The following is a 25,529-nucleotide window of genomic DNA, read 5'->3' as shown; positions in this document are numbered from 1 at the left end:
CGCACGCTCAACGGCGCTTTGCCGTCGTTTCCCTGGGCAACAGGAGCGGAATCTACCGTGTTGAGAATGGAGCTGGAGGAGAAAGAGGAGAGCATGATGGAAAGCACACATGGCATCCCAATCTTCAGCAAGCATCTGTGCGAAAAGTCCGAGATGCTACACAACAGTACGTACTTGTCATAGCATTAAGTAGATCTGAAAAATACAGTTGAAACCAGTTGAATGGAAATTTAACAAAATAAGAATGCTCTGTTTGAATCCATGTCGACGTCCTGTCACTAAGGTCACACTATTGGGGGTCAATGTACGCCTCCAGAAAACAACGCAGTGCTACTTTTGAAGCACACTTTATATTACGGCGCAGAGTACCTCAGGAATTTACTGCAACCGGTTTTGGAAGTTGAATTGCATTCATTGGAGCTAGTGAAGCCTAGCTTAGAATTGGGAAAGCCTTCCTTCCTTCATTCAAGTCAAGCAAACAGCTCAATTTGATGGGCTGTGCGCATGCAACATGATCACCCAGTAAAGGCCATTGTATTGGACATTTTGATTTGGGTTTTTGGTTTTTCCCCAATTTGGCACCAGGACCATTCTTCCAAATTACATCCACATTAGCCCCGCTTGAAATCATCCTGTTCCTTCTGATCTTAACTGATTCAATCATTTCCCTTTTCGGCTGAGACTTCCTTGCCAGTGAGATTAGGTGGCATCGCAGGGAGGGTGCGCAGTGGTGACATCTGTTGGAAGAGCTGGCACAGCGCCATCACTCTGGCTACTGGATTTATCCTCGACCAAGCTATCAGCTGATGCTCATTCTGTGCGTAGTCTCTCTCGGCCCTTTGGCACAGCTTTACTGGCCCACGGGAAGTGCAAAAATGTTGGCTGAAGGAATCAGGGGACTAAAGAGCGCAAAGCAAGTACAAATAAGAACGCAGTACACAACGCAAGTGCATAGATCAAATGTTCATTCAAAGTGAGAGAGTGAAAGATGAGCAAATATTTGTCTTTATGGTTCAGCCAATATCTTTCTCCCAATGTAATCAGATTCATTCTAAATCTGACAACACATTGCAGCCTAGTGCAAACAAGACATTGAATGATCCCAATCAGTCGCTCATTGAAAATGTCACAGCGACCGTCATGGGAAAGTCGGACAACGTTCAGGACCAGCGACCGTTGCGGCAGACCGGAGTGAGGGAACGGAAGACGAGTGATGAATCAACTCATTCAAGCAATTAGTGCCATGACACATTCAGAAGCCATAATTACTCGGCTGGTTGTCCATGCAATTTGTTAAAGGCATTCAGAAGAAGTATGAGGGAAAATGAACGTGCTTTGGGGGGTTTTCCCTCACTCTTTCTTGGACATTTGATCCAACAAAAACCATTCGATGGTTTTCTGTATTTCATTATTGTCAGGAGAAGTGACCTTGAAAACAAAATCCAGCCACTTTCAGTACACCCACATCTTTAAGCGGTAATAGTTGCATTCATAAAAGCTCAATTCTTCATCAGACAGTCTAATGGCATATATTACTTGAATTGCATTTCAGGCAAGAATTGTTGCATAGTGGGGAAATAATTGGAGCGACAACGGTCCTGCATAGCAGCTGAAAGATAAAAAGAGTCATCTAATGTATGCTTTTCCCCATGTGAGCTATCGGAGGGCAAAAGCCACGGGAGAAAAGAGAGTCCGAATTAGGGAAATTCCTGCGGCCATATGACCTTTTGTCTTGGCTTGTGCAAGTCCTGCACACTGATATCGAAATGAGATTCCAAAGGGGCCCAGCGGGTAAAGTAGCTTATTTTCAGCACGCATAACATCACCAAGACACCACTTGACAGCGAAATCCTTGCATGAGCGTCATTTGAAATTGTCAGGAAGACTTGACAACGGTGAATGTCGGCAACGTGCACGGCAAACAACATTGTTGCCGCGAGGACGCACTACTTACGACAGTTCTCCTCGTCGCTGTTGTCCGAGCAGTCGTCATCGTCGTCGCATCTCCAAAGGGTTGGGATGCACCTTCCGTTGTTGCACTTGAACTGGCCGGCTTCACACTGTGATTCGGTATGAATTCCTGGGTTGGAAGGAAACAAAGAGTGAGTCAGTCGTCAGCTTCCTATTATTTGGAAGCAGAATGCTTGTCACAGTGACAATGGAAAATGAAAAGGCTCATTGCAAATAATGATTTGCTTCACTTTAATGAAGACGTCATGTTTTCACATCTCCTTTCGAATATCTTCTCGTGCGGTCTCAAGTTTTAGTTTTGGGTTTTATTGACACCATTTATTTCACTGCACTAATATCTCGGACTAATTTGTCCTTTTTGTTTGAGCAGGCTACGTTTGCTCGGAAAGAGTTTGGACCCCACGTTTTGTGGCTCGGCAAAGAGACAAAACATAGATTGCAGCCAGCCAGGCAGACAGGCAGGCAGGCAGGCAGGCAGGCAGGCAGGCAGGCAGCCAGGCAGCCAGGCAGCCCACAGTGCCCACTGACAGCCATCGTGCATGCTTTGCATGAACAACACGTGCAGCCAGTATTCGTGGAGGCTCCACCTGCCCCCGGCACATTGTCACCTTGTGTCACCGCTGTGGTTCCGTTTATTATGTGCGCGCGTGTGATGATGGCAAGTCAAGTCTTTCCCAAAACACGGGGATCGGTCGTCTTGCGGTGCGTGATCCCACTCACTCAGTGGCTCGCTCGCTCAGTCGCTGGCTCCCGATGAGGCAAAGCGTCTTACCTTTCGCGCACCGGAGCTCCATAAGCAGCAAATGGAAGAGTAGGAGCTTGCAGAATTCTTTCCACATCTTTCAGTCCTTCGATTGATCATGCAATGGAAAGCCCGCCGAGTGACCCTGCAAAGATGTCGCTGTGTCTCGATCAGTAAATGCGTGTGATCCGCTGGGCTCGACTCGACTCGACTGGATTGGGTTCCCTTCTTTCTCTGCCTGCGCGTCCGCCGTCGGCTGCCGTTTGAATGCGTGACGTTTGTGGGCGGGATAGCTGAGCCCGAGCCGATCTGATCCGACGGGGCTGTGCGCTAATTGGCAGTTAGTTTAAAAACCAGCTTGGGAGGTCGTACCTGCTGCCACTGCTGAGTCACGATGACAAAGAAAGACACATCTTGGAATATGATGATGACAATCGCTATTTTAGGCGCGTCTCGCTCCACTCCAAGGTTGCATGTGATCCACAAACAAGTTGAATGTTTCTCAATCATTGCTCAGAAATAAACTAGTGGCATGCGGGAAAAAAGTGAAAACTACACGCAAAAAAGGAAAAAAATAACTTCACACCGAAATATGAGAATTGACATCTGTGTCTTCTAGCTCATCTTGCAGCATTCATAGGAAAGACAGAACATTTGCAAGTTATTCAAGCTTTATGAAAAGGTGATACTGTACAGCTCTCGTGCAGTCAGTCAAATGACTTATTTAGATGTGCAGTGAATAAAAAGTAGGATATGAACTATATGATATCTGCACTGCAGCACTAAGCAGTTTGAAGCAATCGGGGGTTGCTTGCAGGTCAGCTGCAGCTTAACATGGCCCATGTTTTTCAAATCACCTCAGCACATAAATAATACGTGTACTGTAACTTTCGCGCAACTAAAATATTTCAATTGCTTCAATCAGAAAGTTTTGGGTGTCCAAATAGATATGAATGAACTTTTTTGAAAATGCTGCTATAATTGACGAATTTCAGTCCAATGACGATTGTTTCTTGCGTGGGATGCAGACAGCTGGTATTGGCCCGCATCCCCTCCCCTTGAACTTGAGCGCAATATGATTCATGCAGGCAAAAGTACCACAAATGTATCCCGTGTCATCTCTCATCCATCAAGCCCAGAGGAATACAGCATTTGTGCGCTGCCCCGCAGTAGCAATGAGCTCCAAATAAGAAGGTGAACTAGAGCAGAAGGGCAAGTTCGCTGTGCGCACTCCGTTGACAACAAACAGACAGACGCACTGCAGGTTTCCAATTCAAAGAGTCATATGCGGCACATTTTTATACAACAAATCAGAACAGCTACAATCATATTCATAACTGGCAGGGAAATTAGAAATGACTAGCCTGGATTTACATCTCAGACTTTCCAGCTGAGCCTCAATACTGCGAGCACGCACACGTGCTACCGCGAAACTAATGTTGCCATTCTGTTCAGCTATAATGTCAAGCCTTCCAATATACTATTTCCCCCCTTTTGCAGATCAATGTAATAAATTGTCATAGTTAAGTTTTGACCTTTAACATACAAGCCATGCGCATCTTGTGAATGCATGTGACTTCCTCCCTGTGTCATCAGCGTGACCTTTATATGTGACCATTCATTTGTATTAGGCCATCCTTTGAATGATGCTAGACAAAGCTAATCTGACATAACTGCTAACCAAGTGAGGTTTAAGAGCGGAGCAAGAAAATTGCACTTGCACTCATCCTATTTCCACACTCAACTGTTTCAGATTTTTTTCTTTTTTCCCCTTCCCGGACGTCAGTGCTGAAATGGTGTTCATCGGTCATCCCTCCCTCCCTCCCTCCATATTGCAATGCATCTTGGCTGCAGGACACTGAGCGAGTCCGACTTGATACCTTCAGACCTTTAAAGTGATTACTTTCCCACTCTTGTCTCTTTATCTGCCTCTATTTGTCTCTGTCCTCGTTTGGTTCTTTTTCTTTCTCTCTGTCTGTCTCGTCTGCTTCAGGCACGTGACTTAGTGTGAAGCGTTGATGGGAAAAGGCAACACATCCGGTGGTCAGCAAATGATCTATCTTTCCTGTAGAGCGTTTCTCCGTGTAAGTAGTGTATTGGCACAGTACTTGTGCACAGCTCTGCCATTACAGCTTGTGACCCAAAAAGCAGGATTCCATGATTGAGGTCTTGTTGATAGCTGGCTCGGTGCCCCCTGCAGCGGGAAAATGCACAGTATCAAATGGCCACCTCATGAGCAAAATATTTAAAAATGGATTTGTAGAAGCATGTGATATCATTTTGGATGGGAATTGAAATCAAACACGACTGTAATTTAGTCATTTTCGGACAGCTAACTCCTACAGAAAGAGGTTTTCAGTTTCCAGCTTTAAGGAGACATGATTACCACACGCAGCCTAGAAATAATATCTCGCCACATAAACCCCATGTATAATTCAAAAGTCAAAAATTCCTCATGCTCTAGTAATCTGGTTAAATAATTTGGGATTACATAGCCAGCGTTAGGGCCATGGCAGATCCCTGCCCTCCGTTGTGTGCTACAAAGGGCATTTGAGACCTCCCTCCATGTACGGATAATCTCGGAGTGGCTTCAGCGATGAACACGAGAATGGTTTCATAGGATCTGGAATTGTGTGTTAACAGCTAATGGGAATGTTTATTCCGCCTGCCCGCCCGCCCGATATGTGACATTGACTCAGGCGCTTTGATGAGGAAGCGCACCGTGATGAGTCGTTAAAAGCCAAAGGCTGTATTTTCTAATTTGCCATGTCAAACAAATTCCACATGAATGACATTTTTTTGTTGTTGGTCATATTCATGGAGTGAAACACAACTGCAAAAGCTGCCACTATAGCTTTTTTCCTCTTCACTTTTCATCAAGTCGAAATCCGAGTGAATTTTCAGATTTTTCCAATGGTTTCCCCATCACAGAGACAAATGTTCTTTCCCTTTTACCAATATCAGGGTACAGAGAGCAGCGTTGCTTCTTCCCATTTGGAGGATTTCGATATTCTCGAGGTAACCAGGAGACGGAAGGAAAGTGAGAAAAGAGAGAGGCTGCTACAGGTAGGATTGAAAGGACACAAAGCAGCCAGCAAGCAGGGCAGGGTAGGGCAGGGCAGGGCAGGGCAGAGCAGAGCAGGGCAGGGAGGGGCGGGGCACTCCTCAACCTTGCCATCCCCTGGGACACTGGCCAGACGTATTGAAGGGAGAAGCCAGATCATTGCGCAGAAAAGGGTGAAAGGTCACAGCAGGGAGCAGTCTGCACAAGCAGAGGAGAATAGCACCTTATAACACAAGGCTCGACAAAATATATATATATATATATATATTTTTTTTTTTATAATCACTTGCCGTTTGTTATTGTGATTATTATCAGGGTAGGACACAAGCCCCACTGGAATTCCTCGCAAACAAATGTATGGGATGAAGCCATATTTGATTTTGGGTTGAACATAGCATTCAAAGAACTTAATATCTATGTTCCTACTTTCATTATTTTGAAATAGGGAGAAGTTAAAAAAAGGCCATTTTTTCCTGAGCAGTATCATCATCCCACAGCATTGACATTCAGCAGCTTCATGATGACTGTATGAATTGGAATGAACAATGCGTGTTACACTGACTAACGCATGCTCAGTCAGCACTGCTCTGTCTCTCTGTCTGTCTCTCTGTCTCTCTCTCTCTCTCTCTCTCTCACTCTCTCACACCTCCACTATTCCCCATAGGGCAGATCATAACATTATCCAGCGCAAAAGCAAAATATCCTCATCTAAATGCTAATCATAAACGGCATTTCCAATTATTTTCTCACTGTGTCTAATTTCCATTCGACGTGGCTTTCCCCTTACCAACTCTCAACAGTTTATTAATAATTTGGAAAGTGCAGACACCAAACGTGCGCAAAAACACAGTGGATGAGCAATTTGTTACTCAACGGGGATTGAAACGGAAAGCTGCAACACGTTAATGAAGTGACATGCAAAGTAGGCTATAGGGCCGACCTGCCCCCAGTATTTCAATGGAATTAAGAGGATGAAGACTGAAAATTAAGATCACTTCTAATCCTTCAGTCAAAGCAGTAAACAACTCAGCAGCCAGCAGACATGAGCAAGAACAAACTTGTTTATGTAAGGGAAAAAAAGATTGCGTCCTCACTTTTAAATAGATGTCGTACGTATATTTGATCATCATTTGCTGGAAATATCATTCTTCAAGTATCGCTAGAAGATTGTTGAATGAAGAACTTTCCGATCATGAATTTCAATGTTGATGCGCGTCCACATTTTGTGTGTGGACGTACGTCTAGGTTGAAGGGAGGGATTAGCTCTGAGCCTCACTTGGTGTTAGTGCTACAACTACAAGCAGTTGGTGTTCTTCACAGGGGTGCTAAAAGAATCTTCCGCAGGGATTAGTGTAAGGATTTAGACAGCAAGAATGAGGTTGTGCTTTATTCTTCTGCTGAAACCATCCATTGCTATTTGATAGGGGTCTGCATTGACCACCACATGTTGCCACTACAAATGAGGTCAAGTACAGCTTTGGCTAGATAGCCTTGGTCATCTCTTAAACCCTCTTGAAGAGTGGGAAGAAAGATGGAGTTACCCTCCTTGTTGTCTTTCAAACTTGACTTGACCTTGGCTAAGGACAGCCCCAAAAGGCAACGGGGCTTCTGGTGAGCATCTCGGGCGGGGGAAGCAGTGCACCCATGGGATGCTGCTGACCTCAACTTGGGACACGGTGGGTAGATGACCTCTAAGAGCAATTCCAGCAACATTGACCAAACAGAGCTCGCTGACTCTTGGGCACCTTTTTAACAAGGGGAACCGGAGGGTGTGCTCCAACTACAAAGTACAAAACAGAAACCGTCCGTCCTCTGCGGCTATTCCGAAAACCCACCTCTGCTTCGATACAAACTTACATCAAGAGCAATTTGGCAGGTTGAACGGCAACTTCGCCATGTGTCCCTTCAACAACATGTGTTGCTTTTCTTCACTGAATGGTTTGTCGCCGCAAGACAGATTAGTTTGGTTTGGAAAAACCCTGGCCATATGGTGTTTGCAAAGTGGAGAGAATCCCCAAAACGCACAACATGGCAAGGTGGAGAGGGCAAGCTAGAAAACAAAACTATGAGCACATTAATACATAACTGATATGGTCAAATATGTATGACAGTAGGAATATGAACGACGTTTTGAAAAATCACCCCGTCTTATGCCTCCAATTCAATTTTGAATTTCTATTTGTACACTTGTCAGTGGGATCAAATTGGCCAATCAGAGACTGCGGAGACCCAAGGTTGATTGATGTCTAAGTCAGTAATGTTAAGTGAGCGAGTTCATAAATACATTTTCGACGGGAACGGACGGAATGCCCATCTTAGGTTTTCGAAACTCAGCAATGAAATTGTGCAAAGGCGCTGCCTTTTTGAGGACGACAATTGAGTGCTCAGATGTGAACGCTTACAGTATCTAGCGAGCATGATGCAAATGACTGAAAGGGGCCAATGTTTCCGCTAATACAAACAAGTCAACTAACACTTGGTGTGTGGGTACTCTACTGTACTGGACTGTACTGTACTGTACTGTACTGTACTGTACTGTACTGTACTGCACTGCACGTATGCATGCTGGATGATTGCGTTGTGCATGGAGTGCTACGTGGATGCTGGCTAGAAATACCCTAGCAACAATCAGGATAAGGTGGCATGGGTAAATGAGTCACCAAAGGGAAAGGACTACTCGATAGCAATTGCTCCAAGAAGGTTCTTTTTTTGTTGACCTTCCTAAATGGCATATTGGGCTTTGAGATTTCATGTTGTTCCAGACAAAAATTCTCTATATGTATTGCACACCGTGTATTTGGAATCATTGGATGTTCTGTGTGGGACCATGTTATTGTATGAATGTGTGTGAAGCCAAGCGGCCGGCAGTAGATCTCATCTTTACGCTGATGGGGATGAGCGATGGATTTAGCAGTGAGCCAGGGCAGCGATTCAAGAATCTAGCCTCATTCTCTCTGCCGCAATCCCAAATCAGCCCCGCAATAGGGGCTTAGCAATTTGCCATTGGATTCAGCCCAATTTTACCAATATTCAGCCCGAGTATGAACAAAAACATGTCCATCTTTACATTTCTTTTTTTCCTGGATTTTGATTTCTCCGTCATTTGCACAATTTTGACAATGAGGTGAATGTCATCGACTCTTTCATATTAATATAATAATTAAGGATAATTAAGGCTGGTTGCGAAAATAGGCTCATGAGCACTCAAGCAATGGCATGCTATTAAAGATGATGTTTGCCCAGTTTATAGAAGATGTATGAAAATCATGTAGAACCACACGCGCACACACACGTGCACACACTCCACTGCAAACCTCACAGCCAACGTGTCAGAACTCAATCTTGAATATTTGAAGTATTTGAGTGCCAAGCACGAAATGCAAATCGGAATAAAAATAGAAACGTAGCGTATCACGATCACTTTCATCATAATAGATGAAACTACTTTTTGCTTCCATCCGAGCAATACAGAGAGCAAAGCGTGATGACAGAAAGCGCTGGGTGGCAGATAAGAGAATCAAAAGTGGCAACAGAGAGGAGAGGAGAGGAGAGGAGAGGCAGGAAAAGAGGTCAGAATATTTCTGAGAGGGTGGAAATTTGGAGGAGAGGGTCGGGGAAAAATAGACAATTATGATCTAAAATGAAATGGCTCGCTATGGATGATTAAAGAGCCAAGGAAGGAGATGAGATGTACTACATGAGAACTCCAGCGTGCAGCTGAGAGACTTGTCCAGGGCTCATCCCAACTTAGCTAATGAGTAAATGTGATTCAGAATGTATAGATGGACAGAGAAAAGACTCTGCAGACAGCCAACACGTGTCTGCCACAAGTGCCTGCACAAAAGTCATGGGACAGAAATTGAGCCTCTGTCTTGAAGAACAGCAAGAGTACTTCTCAGCATTGCATCTTTGTCAAATCAAGAAAAGCAAGTGAAGAGGCTGACTGTGCTTAATTAAGCCGTCTGTATTGGGAGGAAAAACATTCATTGACATCCTCCGGAGTGTTTTGTCACCCTCGTGGTTGAGACTAATCAACATTAACTGCAGACAAGCAAGTGTACAGCTGCCAGAATACTCCTCCGATTCATCCAAGGCGATGGAGGCATGAATTTCTCCTAATGAGGCAAACAACGTTTGTGAAGAAAAATGTCAACAAGTTTACAATTAGAACACCAGTGAAAAATAGACTAAGTGGAGCATTGAGGAACAAAGCAGAGCAACGTCACGCACCAGTGCTACGTAGAAAAGGTAAAATGGAGTTTCTTTTAGTGCTGTGGAAAACTGATTCATATTCCAATCACAGTAAGTGAGTGTCAGCAGAAAACCTTTGCAAAAGTCAGCCATTATGATTTCAACAAATGTGTCCCCTCTCAATCTTGCTTGGCACTTGGGACATTTTCACTTGGTCTGTTTGTGCTGAAGCAAGTTTCTTTTTTTTTTTCTTTTTTTTTTTTGCAGGATTATTGTTATGTTTAGCAGTTATGCAAGTGTTCTAATTCAGGGGATATAAATGCCTTGCAAATGCTGAGTGAAATCATTCAGGTTACGTTTCACTTTTGGTCGTTGGGATTTTCCCACCAGTATTGAAAATCCAAATCTATTGAAAATGCAAAATCATTTCATTTACCATATTTTTAGAGAAAGGCTGTATGCATCAAAACACACAAGTGAATGCTTTTTTAAAAAAAACAACTCTGATTTTGTCACCATCACTTTGGCTTGCTTCAATTCAAGCTAATTTGCACAACACAGATGTCTGTCCGTTTCCAATTCTTTGAGCAACTCAATGCAACACAGTTCACATTTTCAATAATCCCAAAGCTATATGACGCACAATGACGTCAAAGGAACATTTGACCAAACAGCTCTGCCTCTGTGGGCTTCCAAAAGATTTGTGAGTGAGTGTGTGTCCGTGCGTGCGTGCGTGCGTGCGTGTGGTCCGTGATTGCAAAGGCAACAGAGTGCAGCCACGCACTTCCTACAAGTATAATCCCTTGGAAGATTAGATAAGGCTGGATCGACTATTTTAACATGAGGGAGGGAGATTACGTGTGGAAACAAACCCTATCAGTTAGCAGTGAAAATTATCAGATTATCTCAAAGGACAAAGGGAATTATTTTTCATATGACCTGTTTTGTTTACATCTGTGCACAGACTCCAGAAGCACACGGCAGTAGTCCATCCAATCCCTTGGGCCATGCACATCTGGAGGCTTTCGAAAAAATAGATTTGATATATTTCTCTTATATCGATGCATTGTATGCTGTAGTGAAAAGAAAGACACATTCGTGCAAACAGAGCCTCTAAGAATTGAAATCGTATGAGGTACCTTGTTAGGCTCATGGATACACTCATGCACATGCAAAGTGGGTGCAGTGACACAGTGACACACTCACTTACTCACACATGGGAGCTGGACTCCAAACCCCCACAGGACAAAGCTGCAGGCCAAATGTGTTTAGTGACTCTTTTACTCGCATGACTTTCCACGTGATATGGGGGCTAATGCGATATCATTAAGAATATGTCATGCTGACACACAACTAGAGGCAAAAAGTTCCTTTATTGCAGTGCAATATTAAGGAGCTCTATGTGGAATATGTATTTCCTGATTAGATTGTTAACACTCGTGGCATGTGCATTTGTGCACACTTCACATGGATAATAGCTTTTCGACCGGTGCTCTCGTACAATTCAATTCACCTTACCTATTAGGAAATAACCAATTGAATTCATCTGATGACTTCAAAAATATGTGGCACATTTTTGCAAAAGTGTATGTTTTTATAACACATGCCATCATAATTCCATTTCTCCTTTAGAAGCAGTCAATCAAATTACATTCAAAACATTGACAAGAAATAATGCCTCAGTTTGATTATTTACTGTTGACAAGGAGTGTAGTTGATTTTTTTTGGACTACTTTGTGTCCTCACTCCAAAGTTTCTTCTTTGTGGTTTGTTCCTGATATGGTTTGCTTGTACAATTCACAAGAGTCGTCATTTAGACGAGACGTGAAGGCAAATGACCTGTGACAACACCAGGTATGCCGTGATGCATAATGTGCACGTTGCATACTAAACATCCTATTATTACATTTAAAGGCAATTCTACCTCCAATGAAAAACGATGAAGGTTCTTTTTGGCAGATGTTTCTAAACGCCCGAGGTATGAGGTGCGGGTGATGACAGAGTTGGTCTAATACGGTTTGCGGGCGCCGTGTCAGTGCACGGCCCTTTGAACCAATTGCGACGGCCCTGAGGCGAAGCTGCAGCTCATGACTGCTCTCTCTGCTCCTTTCAATTCCTTCCTTGCATCTCATTCCTCCATCATTTTTGGATTGATTTGATATTCTTCTTTCACCTTCATGACATCTTTTAAGGTTGTATTTCATCATCCAAAGAGTTAGCTATGTCCAAGTTGCATCCATTGTTGCATTCATTTCTCCATCCCAGCCTTCTGTCACTCACTCGGCTTTTTCTTTCATCCTATTGAGAAGCGCAGCAGCCGCCGTCGCCGCCGCATCAACCTGCAGCCGTGACTCCCCCGCCCTGTCCTCACCTGCATCTGTAATTCCACCTGGCCCTATTATAATTTCAAAGAGGGACAGAAGGCTCTTGCTGCCTAGAGAAGCCGTCTTTGAAATAGCACGTGAATTTGAAATGGACCGTCGTCATCAAGGAGGGTGCCTATTTCATCATGAAAAATGCATCTGAGCTAACAAGGACAGATGTGGAACAGACATTAAAGCGACGTACCAAATGATTCCACATTTACTTCTGTAGTGACGAATACTTGTCTTGGAGGTCTACATTCTTTGGTAACTGCAATTAAGAGTGGGACAGTTCTCATCATGTTGCACTTGCTCTCAGTGGTTCATTGACAAATGCACGATTATTTGGATACCTCAACAATTAAGACTCAGCCAATGAGCCGCAACACGGAACCACGGTCAGGCATATTTGTAGTTTTTTAGCCGAGATAGAGTTTACTTGTGCCGCAAACCTTTTGATTGATTAAAAGATGTCAAGCATTAGCGAGAAGCTAACGAATCCATTATTATCAAGAAAACATCTGCACCTTTGATGCAATTCATCTGCAACTATCCCCCAAACGATTGTAAAAGTATCTCTGCAACACTTGGAGGTATTAGGTTACATTTTCTACAATCCTGGAGACTTCAAGTGCACAATAAAATGTATTTAAAAGCTAAAAAACAAAAAGAGCCTTTTCCATGATATGGCTCTGGTCACACACACACACCCCACACAGAAATGCTCAATGCTGAGCGTGCAGCCTCATCGTGTGGCCGAAAGTGGTTATTGCGGCAGCGGGGTGAGCTTTCTGTTGCTAGGCAACGGTGCACGCTCCGGACAAAAGTAGCTTCACGGATCAGAGGTGAACTTTCTATTCTATCAATTGAGAGCTGGTTGGTTTTGCTAAATGCAAGCAAAGGAAAAAGATTGGGTCCACCAGAATGCAATTTACGTGGAGATGATCCGGAAAGAACAAAGACAACAAAGACTCCACACTGAGTTTAGCATCAACCCATACCGAAAGTGTAAGTCACATCTGCTTTTACCGAACGCTCCGTTGTATTAGTATATCAGACGTTTGGCAAGCAGGTAATCACACACACACACAAGTGTCAGTGGTGTGTTTTCTCCTATTTGACTTTGATTGTGACTTTCAGTGCACGTTCTACCGGACAAACCTATGTGCAGGAAACCACAAGAAGTGATTCCAGAAAACTGTGAGTTTAACATCCTCTTGCTTTCATTGTATTTATCAGCAGCCACAGCAAAAGATGTGCCTGAATCATTGAATGGGTTTCAATTGAAGAGCTGTGTCGAATTCTGGCTCCGTGAAAATAGGAATGATCACTTTAGTGTCTCGGGCTGGAAATGCGTCTTAAACTACTCAGACTGTCCAATTCGTACACATCCTGGCTTCCAAAATGATATTCTGGGGATGCAGCTCCTTTGAAGGCAAGGGGGAAAATAATCATGTTGTCGAGAATATTGCTGATCATAGGCTTTCCTTTTCTCAAGCGGACTTCATTGAAGCATTCCACAAAGCTCGCCAGGAACCCACAAAGAAATATGCAATGCCATTGACTGAAAGTCAGGAGATTGGATGGGTGTCCACAGCCCTGGTGAGGAGGTCTCAAGAGGATATTTTGCTATTGCTTTCAACTATATTTGTTTTGTCCACAGATCCCAGCAAATCGCACAGACAACAGATTTAATTTCTTCCGACACAGCTCAGACATCACCAAGCACCAAGAGTCTGTCCTGCGCTTTTCAAAATGAAACTACCAAACAGGTAGATGTGATAAGACCGATAGAAATCATTTCAAAATCTCCTCCACCATTCTAACCTATAACCTGTACAACTCAGTTGGGTTCAAAAATCTTTTCTAGAGGAAATCAAACTAAGAATTGAAATCATGCGGTTGTAAAGTCTTCCTCCCTGGATGCGGCCTGATGATTCTGCCACGTTCCTCCTAAACCAGTCCCAATTTGACGGAGGGCCGTTTGAGCAAAATGTCAAAAAGAAGTCTTTGATGTACGCAAATCCACTTAGAGCTCAAGCTGAAGTCCTGCTAAAGAGCCACGAGGTGTTTCACGAGCGAGACTTCATCTTTCTACGTGCAGACTTCCCTGGACGTTTCTGTAAGAAAGAAAACCAAAGTCAGCATCGTTAACGTGCACAGAGCGCAGTTTTGGTGTAACTTACATTTTGTTTGCCTCCTTTGCCTTTCTTTCCTTTTGGGCCCTTGGCATTGGCCACTCTAGCGCGGAAGCTGGAAACGTCATCATGGCTTTCTTTTGTGTTCCACTTCTTTCCACTCTTCTTGCCCCCAAAGCCAAACTTCTGGTCCTTAAATTTTTTCTTGGCGCTCGGGCTACGAAAGGAGCAGTCCCAATTCAATTGAGCGTTAAGTTGGGGTGGCATTTGACGATCGCTACAGCGGATGCCAATTTACCCTTTGTTGCTCACGGCCTTCTTGGAACTCTGAGAAGTATCTGCCTTTTGGTCTCCTTCCAAGAAATCCAACTTGTCGGTCATTCCTGTAAGTGGGAGGATCACAACAGTTCCTTGTCACACGCAACCAAGGGCAAGGAAAGAAGAGCTTCACTTTGCATCTTTCGAGCCCACTGATAGCAAACTACAAAAACGCAATCCCCCTGACCAACCTTTCTGGTATTTCTTGACAGCAGTCATCATTGCCTTCTTGGCCTTCTGTCTCTTCTGGATCACCTCAACTTGCACCTAATTTGACCACACACTATTTTAAAAGACTGTACAGAGTGGAATTTCATCCACTTTCCAAATAGATAATATTGGAAAAGAACCTTTTTGCCAAATTTCCTTTGCTCGCGTAACTTCTTTGCCTTCTCTGACTTCTCTATTGCTGCCTGTTTTGAAAGCAGCTTCTTCCTGATCTGGAAGGAGAAAGAGACAAGAAAAGAGGAGTGCGCAAATAGTTGCATGAAATAAGAGTTGTCATATTGCTCAGAATCAAAATGTCTGCATTTGTTAACCAGCAAATTTGTATCATTAGTAATACCCATTAGCTCTTGCTTTCATCCAATGACGGTAAATTTCCCACCCCTTGTAATCCAAGTCCCAATAAAATGAAGAGTAGTGAAGTCACCTTTTGCATTTGTTGATCAGACTTGGCCATCTCAGCAAAGTAGTCATCTGGCCTCTTGGTGGGAATGCCGTGCTTGTTCAAAAGAGGCAGCGCTTCAAGAACCGTGGCTTGCGCTTGGCGGTAGCTGCCAAGGCATTTGACAGAGCAAATCAATCATTTTATTGTCAAACACATTTTTATGCCACTAAGAAGAAATCAAAAGTTGTCACTCACAAGAACATCTCCCTCTGAAAATCGTCATCTGCATTGACTTCTCCAATGCTGCCACTTTGCATATTCCCTCCAAGCTTAGAGATGACATCGTCCACCGGCGGGTTAGTGAGGTCCAACCTCTCCACCCAGGGGAGGTCTTTCTTCAAGTCAGCCAAACACTGTTTCATGCCCGCCTGCATTGAAGAATAACGTCAATGGAATTAGTCACATATATATCTATATGGGTTCATTCAAATGATGTAAACAAACAAGTCTTACCACATTGTTGATGAACTTATGGGGTTTATCCACCATCACGTTCATTCCGGGCTTCAACAAGCCTTTTACGAAAGCTTCTTGGAGCTAAACACACAGGCGACAGACAGACAGACGGACGGACAGGCAAACAATCATTCTGGATGTGCTTCCATTCAACTCGCGCGAACACACACAAGTACAAATCGGTTATGAACACGATCGTTCCAAATAAGTTGGCTTATTTCAGAGCGGAAACCATTGTGCCGTTTTAAAAGCGCGTTATCTTGAGAGGGTTTCAACGACTGGTGTCTTTTACAATCAGAACTGTATACTAACAACCATGGCCACCACGCATGGTGTGCTAACAGTTAGCAGACTATGTCGAAATAACTCACCACATTGTCCGTCATTTCGCCGTGTTCGTCTTCTGAATCCTCGCTGAACATCTCGTCCTCCTCCACTAGCTCCATGATGTCACTTGCAATAACCATATGGTTAAAATGATTTAGGGAGAAGGTATGTATTTGGATGAGGGCAACACGTTCACCATTCCCTACAGTTCACGTGCGGCGGAAGAGGGTGACTTTGTGCTACGACTAAAACAGTCCGTCGATGGAGAAACGTGTATGACAAAGGTTCCTACCAAAATCCTAATGGAATCAAAACAAACATTACCATAAATATCAAACAAAGAAAAATAACATAATGAAGTCTATCATCCACCCAGTAAAACAAAAACAATAAAACTTTTGTATAAGAATAAAACAATGGTTTGTGTCATTACAGCGACAATCATTAGATATCAAATATCATATGATTCATACATGTGGCAAACAGGGCACACCCAAATGGGACATAAAACACTGGGGCTGCTTGAGAACACATCCTGTCAGTAGTTTATCCTCCAAGTCCTCCAAGCAGAAAGTGACTCATGCCCAAGAGAGTCATTTTCACTGCTTTTGTTAGCCGATATTTGCAATTTGTGCCTACCTTAGCACCCTCTGCAAGGTCAGGGCTGTAGTCGGAGGCATTCTCTAAAGAGAATCACATCATTTCTGTTCTATTCCTGTCAGTATACTTGCCTAAAACTGTGTAGCCAATTCCCATCCAAGTGTCACTCATCATCCGAGTGACAGGCTACCTCCGACAGCAGATTAAAAATAAGATTAACTATTGAGAGCCTGTAGCATAGCGATCAACAAATGATGGCCTGCGGGCTGAATCCGGTCCGTCAAACCATCCAATCCGGCCGGCGACTGGATTCCAATAACTGAGGATCAAAAAGAAAATGTTTCAATGGGAACAACAATAACAATAATCACTAAATAATAGGATGCCAAAGTTGATGCAATGAAGGCAAATGTATTTGATGCAAAGTTCTCTCTGTTCTTTTAAATGGGATATGCAAATCCTCCCCCCTCCCTTACTCTTTTTTCAATGCTCCCTTCTCTTGCTTCCTTCCTTTTTTCTCCATCCTGACACTGATTAGAAGTGAAGAAACAAATTAAGCGATGCATTGCAGGGTGGCCAGCTTTCTTTGACAGAGGAAAGGCCATTCACAGAATTTCTAAGGGAAATGCGCTTTGACATCACCTCTCATCAGTGTTGATGTGGACCTAATCTCATTTTGAGGATGAAGCATGATGACGACACTTGTCGTTGTCATGTGTGTACTGCTGTGGGGGTAACGAGAGATCAATCATGCGATTGTTGCTTTTCTTATTTCGTTCAGCCCTTTTCTCGACCTGAAGCACCGTTTGTCACCTTTTAGATGCCTTGTTTTCCTTCTCTTGGCACATGTGTATCTCTGTTTCAGTCTGTCACTCTCTCATTGGCCACTCCCCTTCAACCTTTATCTCCCACCTTGAGTCTAGCCCTCTAAATAATGACCTCCCTCACTGCCTCATTGTCCTCTCATTTATCTTCCCTGCCCCTATCTTCACGATGACCAGGCAGCAAATTGTGTTTCTCCTTTGAGTTTCTTTTGCACTGAAAAGCCAGGTACATGTTGTACTGTACAGCAGCGCATTAGGATGTCGCTGCCCTATTTCTACCACCACTATATCCACTTCGTTGCTCCCCCCCCCCCCCCAGCAATTGGCTCCCAAGTCCAGTACTTGCCATGTCACATAACCAGAGCCACCATAAGTTTGAATGGTCATACCCCCAATAAGAGAAAATGCATGCAGCTATTCATCGTAAACATATTTGTAATCTAAATGGTCTTGCACTTAACTAGCTTCATTGTCCACTTTTACAACCCCTCTGAGCAATAATACATCACGAGCAAAGTGAATGCATAGCCTTGTGTAAAAAGTAACCTAAAGGCAGAAAATGAGCACAAAAGAATACCCGATAATGTTGGAATTGATTCTGGCACCAAGAAGTCCATTAAATCAGCCTCTTTAAGCAATGAAACATGGTTGTGCAGAGCAGCTCGATAGCACACTGCATCAATATTGTCCCAAACTTTGGCCATTCATCACAAGTTTTCTTACGAGTCGGACGGATCCTTTGCCACAAAGTCCCTTGTCTCGTTCACGTAGTGTGCTCTGTGCTAGCTTGTGTTTTCATCATGAAATACAGACGCATAAAAATGCGTCCACCGGAAAAGCCAATTGTAGGACATGCAAATAGAACTGCTGAGTTTCCAACGATATGACGCAACATAAACATAAATATGTGTGGCTCGTATGCGTGCGTGCGTGCGTGCGTGCATTTGTACATTCATGAATAAAGATTTGCTTGGAGTGAAGCAGCTGCTCTGTTGCTAGATTGCTTTGTGGCTCCCTCTAATTAGAATTTATTGAAATGCCCCTGCTCCTTTTCAATTTGTTGTTTTTGTGCTGGGCCCCAAGGTGATCATTTTCACGGGGCCATCATCTTCTGGCTGGCTGGCTGGCTGGCTGGCTGCACCAGCTTCACTGAAATATGCCGATGCTTTCTTTCAATACACAACCTAAATGCTGGAGATGTTGATCTAAAAGTAAAAGTACATCCTTTCAGTCCAACACTTCACTTTGAAATGTACGTATTTGCCAACCTCGCTACCAGAATGAACAGACTGCTGAACATCTGTTCACAAGAGCACTGCCCCTTTTTGGGAACGGTGCTCGGGGTGTAATCTACACAGATGGAGTTTTGCCGCCGGAGGGATTGCCCAGAGAAAAGAATGGCAGCTCAGAACAGGAACATGGCGAAAAACAAGTCACCGTGACCCCTTTTGTCGACAGAGTCGGTAGAATGTAGCCTTGGTTCAATGACTCACGCGGCGCCGACTATTGCATCCAATCAACGCAATCACAGGTTCTCACAAGTTCTTCTGGCTTTGGTCTATAAATAATACTGATCTGTGCGCGTGGCGTACTGTGGTAGCGCTTCAACGCGTAAACGGTTAGCTGTGGGTGAATGAAACAATCTAAATTTGGAACGTGGCCTGGCCCTGTTGAGGATGGAAGTATTGAACATGAAGAATGGGAGATTTGAAAAATATTTGACCAACTTGCATGTTTGTAACTTCATCTATATTAGGCCAATGCACTACGGCCGATTCTAGGCATCAGAAACAAAAACAATTGATATGTTTATTCTTTTAGAAATCACATACAGTACTAAGATGGCATTTGAGAGCTTTTTGAAGATGATCATTGCGAAAAGGCATTATTTTTATTTAGCCATCCAACCAACCATTTTCAACATTGCTTGTCCTGTTCATGGTTGTGGCTATTTTTATTTTTAACATGTATTGTACACATTTTCTCTTTTTCTTTTATAACTGTATATTGTGCACCCAATCAAGTTGCTGGAGGCCAATATCAATATCAAATCATTCGTTTGCACATTTCTGTTTAAAAAGAAAAAAAAGTGCTATATCAAATGAATGCTTGAAGAGTAAAAGTGCCGTGTAAATTGAGTATCACAGAAAGGCAGAGCCGTGAGATCCCGAGAAGTTGCGTCGGTGCAGAGGTCGACCACGCCGACCGTGTCCCCTCCCACTCAAGTCCCGTGCCTCGCCTCGCCTCGCCTCGCTTCGCTCTGCTCTGCCATCCCTGCAGCAGAGTCGCGCAGAGTCGCGCCCGTTGCTGTGCTGGTGCACGCACACACGCGGAAACAGCTCACAAATCGGAGCTCCTTTTCAATCTATGAAGGCTCGAATGCATGCATGCATGCATGCATTCGAGCACCCACGGCCAGCTGCTGCTGCTGCTGCCGCCGCCGTCACTTGCCAACCGCAGATACACCTGGATGCAATCGGCGGACGGAAAGGAAAGGAAAGGACGCTCCGATCACGCACGGGAGAATGACACGCATCTGCTGAGCGCACAGTAAGGATGACTATTATTAACTCGGAAAAAGATCAAGACATCAGGTTTTCTTCTATTTTAACCGTTGACAACTTATATGAAGTTCATACACCGTATATACTACGTATAGCAAGCATCCTATTAATGGCAAAAACGAACATCAGTTTGTATTATTTTTAGATTGTAGTTTAAAGGAGAGGTAGAAGCTATTTTAATAGATTCTTGTTGCCTTTAAATGGGAAACGGTTTAAATTTGAGAAAAGAATAACCACCAAATATTTGAATGTACTTCTCTTGAGCCCGGTGGCTAAAACACAGCGATACTGAATCATAGCCTAACCTTTGCACTTGTGGGATGGCTCACAATTTTCATGCAAACTAGATGACGACCTCCTCATATGCTGTACATACGCACTGAGGTGAGTTTCACTGCCTTATGTATAAACCACAGACAGTGGAAGTTATTGTGATTGGAACAGGTCAATAATGTGCCCAGGCATGAACTCTTTGGGCCTGCCACTCTGTTCAGATACGTCAGGCACACAACTTATCTAGGAACAAAGTTCAATCATCTGAACTGTCTATGGAAAAAGAAAAGAAAAAAAACAACAACAAATAAAACTCTACCCAGACGTGGCCAAAGACGACGAGAAAGCAAGTCAGGCTGAAAACAACATGTGATAGTGCCTCCGGTCACAGAGCCAAGGAGAAAAGAGTCAAAAGAAAACGCGTTGAGTGTGAAGCGGCTGGCAACTCTTATTGGTGAGATAGGCAGAGTTTGGAGTTGGATGGTGCACATGCGCTAGGTCGCTGGTCATGACCCCATCAGAACTTATTGTGATCTTTACTTTATCTACATTGCTGCGTCTGTCCATTCGCCAATATTTATTGCAGCTCTCAACTTTTATGATAACTGTTGGGTTTAGTACTCGGTCATTTTAAGAGCAGTCGTAAAGCTGTTGTTGTTGCCAACCCTTTTCTTCATCTCGGGAGAAACTCCAAATACCGCGGTCTGATTGGAGACCCAAACCCCAGGATCTATCAACGATGAAACAGACTTACGCCCGCTATTGTTCTCTTTGCTTTACTGCGTCATGTTGTGTTTCTTTGTTCTTTGTTGTCATGGCTGGCTTACACTGTGTCACGCTGGTATATGATGTCATATCATTTACATAGCTGATGCGGCGGATATTGCAGCAGAGACTGCAGTAGGACTCGAGTCAGATCAAGGTTTACTGCTCGAATGGACTGTGAATGGCTGGCGACCAGTTCAGGGTCTAGCCTGCCCAAAGACTGCTGGGACGGGCGCCGGAATAAAGGAAAACTTAATGAAAACAAATGAAAGGTGTTTGGAAGTGGATATGAAGATGAGCTAAGTTACACGAGGCTTAAAGACTGGACTAGGCAAGGCTACACCACTAGGGGAAGCGGGATTCTTAAATAAGGACTTGGCAAATGACAGATTGCGTTTTGGTATGAATCCCGCTTGATTACGACGATGTCCATCGGTCACGGGAAAAGCCATGTCAACGTCACAACACTGAACGTGTTTGATGCGAGCATATAATGCCACAAGGGCTTTGTGTCACGCTGAATTACGCTGAAGCACGGGCACACAGGTCTCTCCTTGCGACACCGCAACTCCTAAGCGGACAGGAGAGATAAGAAGCTGGGGGATGAAGAGAACTGCTGGATGGAGTGAGGCCGAAGAAAGAATGAAAGGTGTGGAAGGCGGGCCAGATAAGCACAAATGGACAAATGGTTGTGTGGAGGTCCTGGGCAGATTGAGGTGATGTTGGGCCATAAATTGAAAAGATGAACCAGATTGACCAGACCATTGTGGCTGCCTTGCCTATCCATTGTGGTCGTTTAAAAAAATAAAGGATATAGTCTTTGCAACCAACAAGGACACGGAGTTTTAGCACTGTCCACAGTCCGGAGCTTCAAACATTTGTTACCCTTCCATACCCATCCAAGCTTTCCCTCCTCCTCCTCTCTCTCTCTCTCTCTCCCTGTGGCACTTGGCACCAGTGCCTATCACATAGACAGATGGAGCCAACCCTGACCCCTCGCCTTGCCTCGCCTCGCCTTGCCTCGCCTCGCCTGCAGAGATGCCAAGAGAATCAATGACTGACTAAAGGTAAAAAAGGGGAGACAGAAAGAGACGAGTGTGTTGCTTTGTCACCACGGCAAAACATCACCTGGTGGACTAGCCTTCACTTCAGCTCAACCCTATCATAAAAAAAAATACACAGAAAGAGATCCTCCTCTATTGTTTCCCTTTCGCATGATCTGGAATGCCAGACGGGTATTGACGGCATTCTAAATCTAGAGACAGCGTTTGAGATCACAAGATGGCCTTCCTTACATGCCCAAAACACATCTGTTCAGCTGTGTTCCATTTCCATTTTTTTCTACAATTGTCACTGATGTTTTCTTTTTGAAATTGCTTTGACTGTCTGTCTTTTCTTTCTTCATGTTCAAAACATTCATTCATTCATTCATTCATTCATTCATTCATTCATTCATTCATTCATTCATTCATTCATTCATTCACACCTACGTGAGCAAAAGGCTCAAAATGTGCAGTGTACCTCCCTTAGTCCCTCTGGATGTTTCTGCTAGCATTGTTAAACGCTATTTTGCTGAGCGATAATCTGATTAGCATATTGCCAGACAACCAATCTTGCAGGAACAAAGTATCAACAATAAAATGAGACACTAATGGCCAGTGGAATGAATTCAGGGCCAACATAAGAGAGGAGGGAATACCAGAGTCCCAAAGCTTCCCAGGTAATTGGAGTCCACTCCGGTGTTTTTTTTTTTTTTTTTTTCCCCCCTTTTCCTTTATGTATTTATTTTATGCCACAGCTCTTTTAGGTGACCTTGCAGGGCTAAGCACTTCCAAGAGGCAGACAATGAACCATAAAGATTGGGCTGCTTTATGTTTGAGGTTTATGTTTTTCCATCATAAAACTCTTTAAGTCATTTGCATAACAAAGGCAGCCTGTCGTCAATTCTTTCATTCTCTGCCGCTTCGAGGGACTCTGGTTCAGTTGCGGAAGAGTATTTAGTACGCTCCAGTCCTACGATTTCTCCTCCACAACCGTGACAGGATCACACCTGACTCACTGTTCTGTTTTTATAGCGAGCGCCAAGTGACGCCACGCTCAGACCATCTGGGATTAATTAATGACCCAACATGAATGCACTAGAAACGAAATGTTGTTACAGAGCCCCCCGTCCCACTGGTTCATATTCATTGTTATCTTTTGTTCAGATCAACGAAAGGCTGAAAATTGTGTGTAGGTTTGAATGTGATCTGTTTGTAGAGCGTGGAGTTTTGATACTGCTGAATTGGATTTTCCGCCACAGGATGTGACAAGAGTGAATCCTGTCAGCTTTTGTCGGGACGTGTGAGCGTGCTGACTTTGATAGAAAGGAAGCTGCTGCTGCTGCTGGCTGGCTGGCTGGCTGGCTGGCAGCTTTTTAAAGAGGAGCTGCTGACAGCCATAACCTTCAGGATGCATGCTTAGACACATTTGGATGACAACAACATTGTGGACACTATTAAATTGACTAGAGTTGACACGACTGTACTGCGGGACTCATTTATACGCCTCTTAAGGGAAGACATGGTTGGATATTGGTTTTAAACAGCCTAACGGAATGATTGGATGAAAGCAGCAAGGAACAATTCATTTGAATGTCTAGAGCAGAACTATATGATGCCACTGTTCTCCCAAAAGTCAACACGACTGAAAACGTGGCCCTGGAGAAGTCAACGCGTTACACCTAACTGCGAGGTTGCACACATGAGCTCATTGGGTCGGTGTTCAGAATACCTTCAATGCTTACAAGGTTGAAATGTGTCAAAGCAGTCTGCCTTTTCTTCCAGGTGATGTGGCCCTCCGTTTGCAAATTGTATTCATGCAAGCGAGCACCGAGGTGAAGGAGGATCCGGCCTTTCTTCCGGCTCGGGACCTGAATTGACTGGAAAAGCGCTGCCACGGGCAAAACAATAATACACAGCCAAGTGCTTTCTAGACATACACAGCATTGCCTCTTATTCCCACGGCAAACCCTCTCAAGAGAGCCGGGAGGCCTCGAGGTTAACGTTCCCCCGGTTCAAACCCCTGGACTTTGCGCCAGCTGTCAGCGGAGGTGACACGGCTTGAAAGGATTCTTAAGTGGATTCTTTATCCTCTGTGGTGGCGGCGGCGGCGGCGGCCATATTCATCAGGCTGGGAGTGGCAGCAAGATGCCTGAACTGGACCATATGCCCCCCCTGAGGAGACCGTGGGGCCCCGAAATGGGCCTCCACGGTCCCGCCGACCCAATTCAAATTCAGCACGGCATCCTGGAGGAACAAGTGGAGCTGTGGTGGTTCCGAGAACCCGGCAAGTCTCTGCTGTGCTATTCCATCGCCGTCTTTCTCATCGTGGGCTGCGGGCTGGGAGGCGTGGGCCTCCTCTCCACCACCACCAGCGTGTCCAGCGAATGGCGGCTGGGCGCCGGCACGGCCCTTTGCCTGCTCGCCTTGGGGGTTTTGCTCAAACAACTGCTCAGCTCGGCCGTACAGGACATGAATTGCATTCGCAGCCGACGGCAGATCGACATGCTCAAAAGCGGAGGATTGTCGGATTTCCTGGTGGTTTTGATCGCTGGGCTGTCCCTGCTCATTTGCGGAGCGGTTCTACTGCATCTGGCCCTGGTGAACCACATGCCTAAACCCGGACAAGCGCTCAACGATATGTACATATCTGGCGTGGTGTTGCTGACTGGAGGAGGGGCCGCCGTTGCGGGCCTTGGAATTTACTCTCTGGCCGTCTTCCTGCTTGAGAGAACGCGACACGGGCGAAGGTTTGTCGACACCATTTTCAACATCTTCACCATCTCCGGACATATGGACCACCGGGCTCGCGGAGAAACTACCTCGAGTCTGGCTAATCTCATATGAAATTAAAGAGCACAGCGATGACAAAACAGAAAGAAAAGGTAAACTATTAACAAACTGCCTCGTCTCCCGTTGGAAAAAATGGGATCGGTCAACAGAACAAGGCAAAATGGCAGGCCGTGAGATGCTTCTACAGAAACAAGCACATCCTGTGATTGCTTTAACATATGTCATTGTCTGTTAATCATTCATTTAGAATTGCACTGCTAAATTCTTTTGTATGTGGTACAATAAAAATCAAGAGGAAACAAGAGATGTACTTGTTAATTCAGCAGCATGGGGCTCTAGTTGTCAGGCTATCTGTCTCACACTTCTGACGTTTGAATATCAACTGTGGCCTTCCTGTGTGTGTGTGTTTCTCTAGCTACATCATTCTTTC

At 44.4% G+C, this 25,529-nt stretch overlaps 4 protein-coding genes across 10 annotated transcripts in view; 2 read left to right on the top strand and 2 right to left on the bottom strand.

The window, feature by feature from the left end:
- The window catches only part of lrp8 (low density lipoprotein receptor-related protein 8, apolipoprotein e receptor), a 56,905-nt gene extending 53,892 nt beyond the window's left edge, over positions 1 to 3,013 (bottom strand). For 5 of the 6 annotated variants that reach the window (XM_049727028.2, XM_049727030.2, XM_049727029.2 and 2 more), the window contains exons 1-2: positions 2,744 to 3,012; positions 1,955 to 2,080 (exon numbers count right to left, since the gene is read on the bottom strand). In XM_049727028.2, coding sequence (XP_049582985.1) covers positions 1,955 to 2,080; positions 2,744 to 2,810 — 193 coding nt within the window. In that variant the 5' untranslated portion in view covers positions 2,811 to 3,012. Of the gene's footprint in view, positions 1 to 1,954; positions 2,081 to 2,743 lie in introns of all 6 variants that reach the window. The other variant, XM_049727038.2, reaches the window with a different exon arrangement.
- A 10,193-nt stretch (positions 3,014 to 13,206) lies between these two features.
- cfap144 (cilia and flagella associated protein 144) lies at positions 13,207 to 15,438 on the top strand. The gene is made up of 4 exons (XM_049729267.2): positions 13,207 to 13,339; positions 13,472 to 13,531; positions 13,830 to 13,933; positions 13,995 to 15,438. Exons 1-4 carry the CDS (start codon positions 13,222 to 13,224, stop codon positions 14,088 to 14,090), a joined length of 378 nt encoding a protein of 125 aa, XP_049585224.1. The 5' UTR covers positions 13,207 to 13,221; the 3' UTR covers positions 14,091 to 15,438.
- ebna1bp2 (EBNA1 binding protein 2) lies at positions 14,009 to 16,429 on the bottom strand. Its single transcript, XM_049729254.2, has 9 exons — positions 16,285 to 16,429; positions 15,911 to 15,994; positions 15,653 to 15,825; positions 15,440 to 15,563; positions 15,138 to 15,227; positions 14,979 to 15,054; positions 14,768 to 14,852; positions 14,518 to 14,686; positions 14,009 to 14,451 (listed from the first exon to the last, which is right to left on the bottom strand). Exons 1-9 carry the CDS (start codon positions 16,378 to 16,380, stop codon positions 14,404 to 14,406), a joined length of 945 nt encoding a protein of 314 aa, XP_049585211.1. The 5' UTR covers positions 16,381 to 16,429; the 3' UTR covers positions 14,009 to 14,403.
- Positions 16,430 to 19,915: 3,486 nt separating this feature from the next.
- On the top strand, positions 19,916 to 25,219 carry LOC125974435 (transmembrane protein 125). 2 transcript variants are annotated; one of them, XM_049729260.2, is made up of 3 exons: positions 19,916 to 20,214; positions 22,225 to 22,333; positions 24,092 to 25,219. In XM_049729260.2, the coding sequence occupies exon 3, from the start codon at positions 24,455 to 24,457 to the stop codon at positions 25,151 to 25,153; it is 699 nt and encodes a 232-aa protein (XP_049585217.1). In that variant the 5' UTR covers positions 19,916 to 20,214; positions 22,225 to 22,333; positions 24,092 to 24,454; the 3' UTR covers positions 25,154 to 25,219. The 2 variants fall into 2 exon arrangements, with proteins under 2 accessions (XP_049585217.1, XP_049585216.1); XM_049729259.2 differs by lacking the exon at positions 22,225 to 22,333.
- Positions 25,220 to 25,529: the final 310 nt, after the last annotated feature.

The sequence above is a fragment of the Syngnathus scovelli genome, chromosome 10, assembly GCF_024217435.2.
Source record: "Syngnathus scovelli strain Florida chromosome 10, RoL_Ssco_1.2, whole genome shotgun sequence".
In the NCBI taxonomy this organism is placed as follows: Eukaryota; Metazoa; Chordata; class Actinopteri; order Syngnathiformes; family Syngnathidae; genus Syngnathus; species Syngnathus scovelli.
This window is presented reverse-complemented; position numbering and strand designations above follow the sequence as displayed.

Bases quoted from the DNA above. Each gene is read 5' to 3' on its own strand.
- cfap144 (XM_049729267.2), top strand. From the start codon at position 13,222: ATGCAAGCAAAGGAAAAAGATTGGGTCCACCAGAATGCAATTTACGTG. The intron at 13,340-13,471 runs GTAAGTCACATC...TGTGACTTTCAG, and splicing joins CATCAACCCATACCGAAAGT to TGCACGTTCTACCGGACAAA. The intron at 13,934-13,994 runs GTGAGGAGGTCT...TTTTGTCCACAG, and splicing joins GATGGGTGTCCACAGCCCTG to ATCCCAGCAAATCGCACAGA.
- ebna1bp2 (XM_049729254.2), bottom strand. From the start codon at position 16,380: ATGGTTATTGCAAGTGACATCATGGAGCTAGTGGAGGAGGACGAGATG. The intron at 15,055-15,137 runs GTTCTTTTCCAA...TGGTCAAATTAG, and splicing joins AAAGGAAATTTGGCAAAAAG to GTGCAAGTTGAGGTGATCCA. The intron at 14,452-14,517 runs GTAAGTTACACC...TCTTTCTTACAG, and splicing joins GCAAAGGAGGCAAACAAAAT to AAACGTCCAGGGAAGTCTGC.
- LOC125974435 (XM_049729259.2), top strand. From the start codon at position 24,455: ATGCCTGAACTGGACCATATGCCCCCCCTGAGGAGACCGTGGGGCCCC.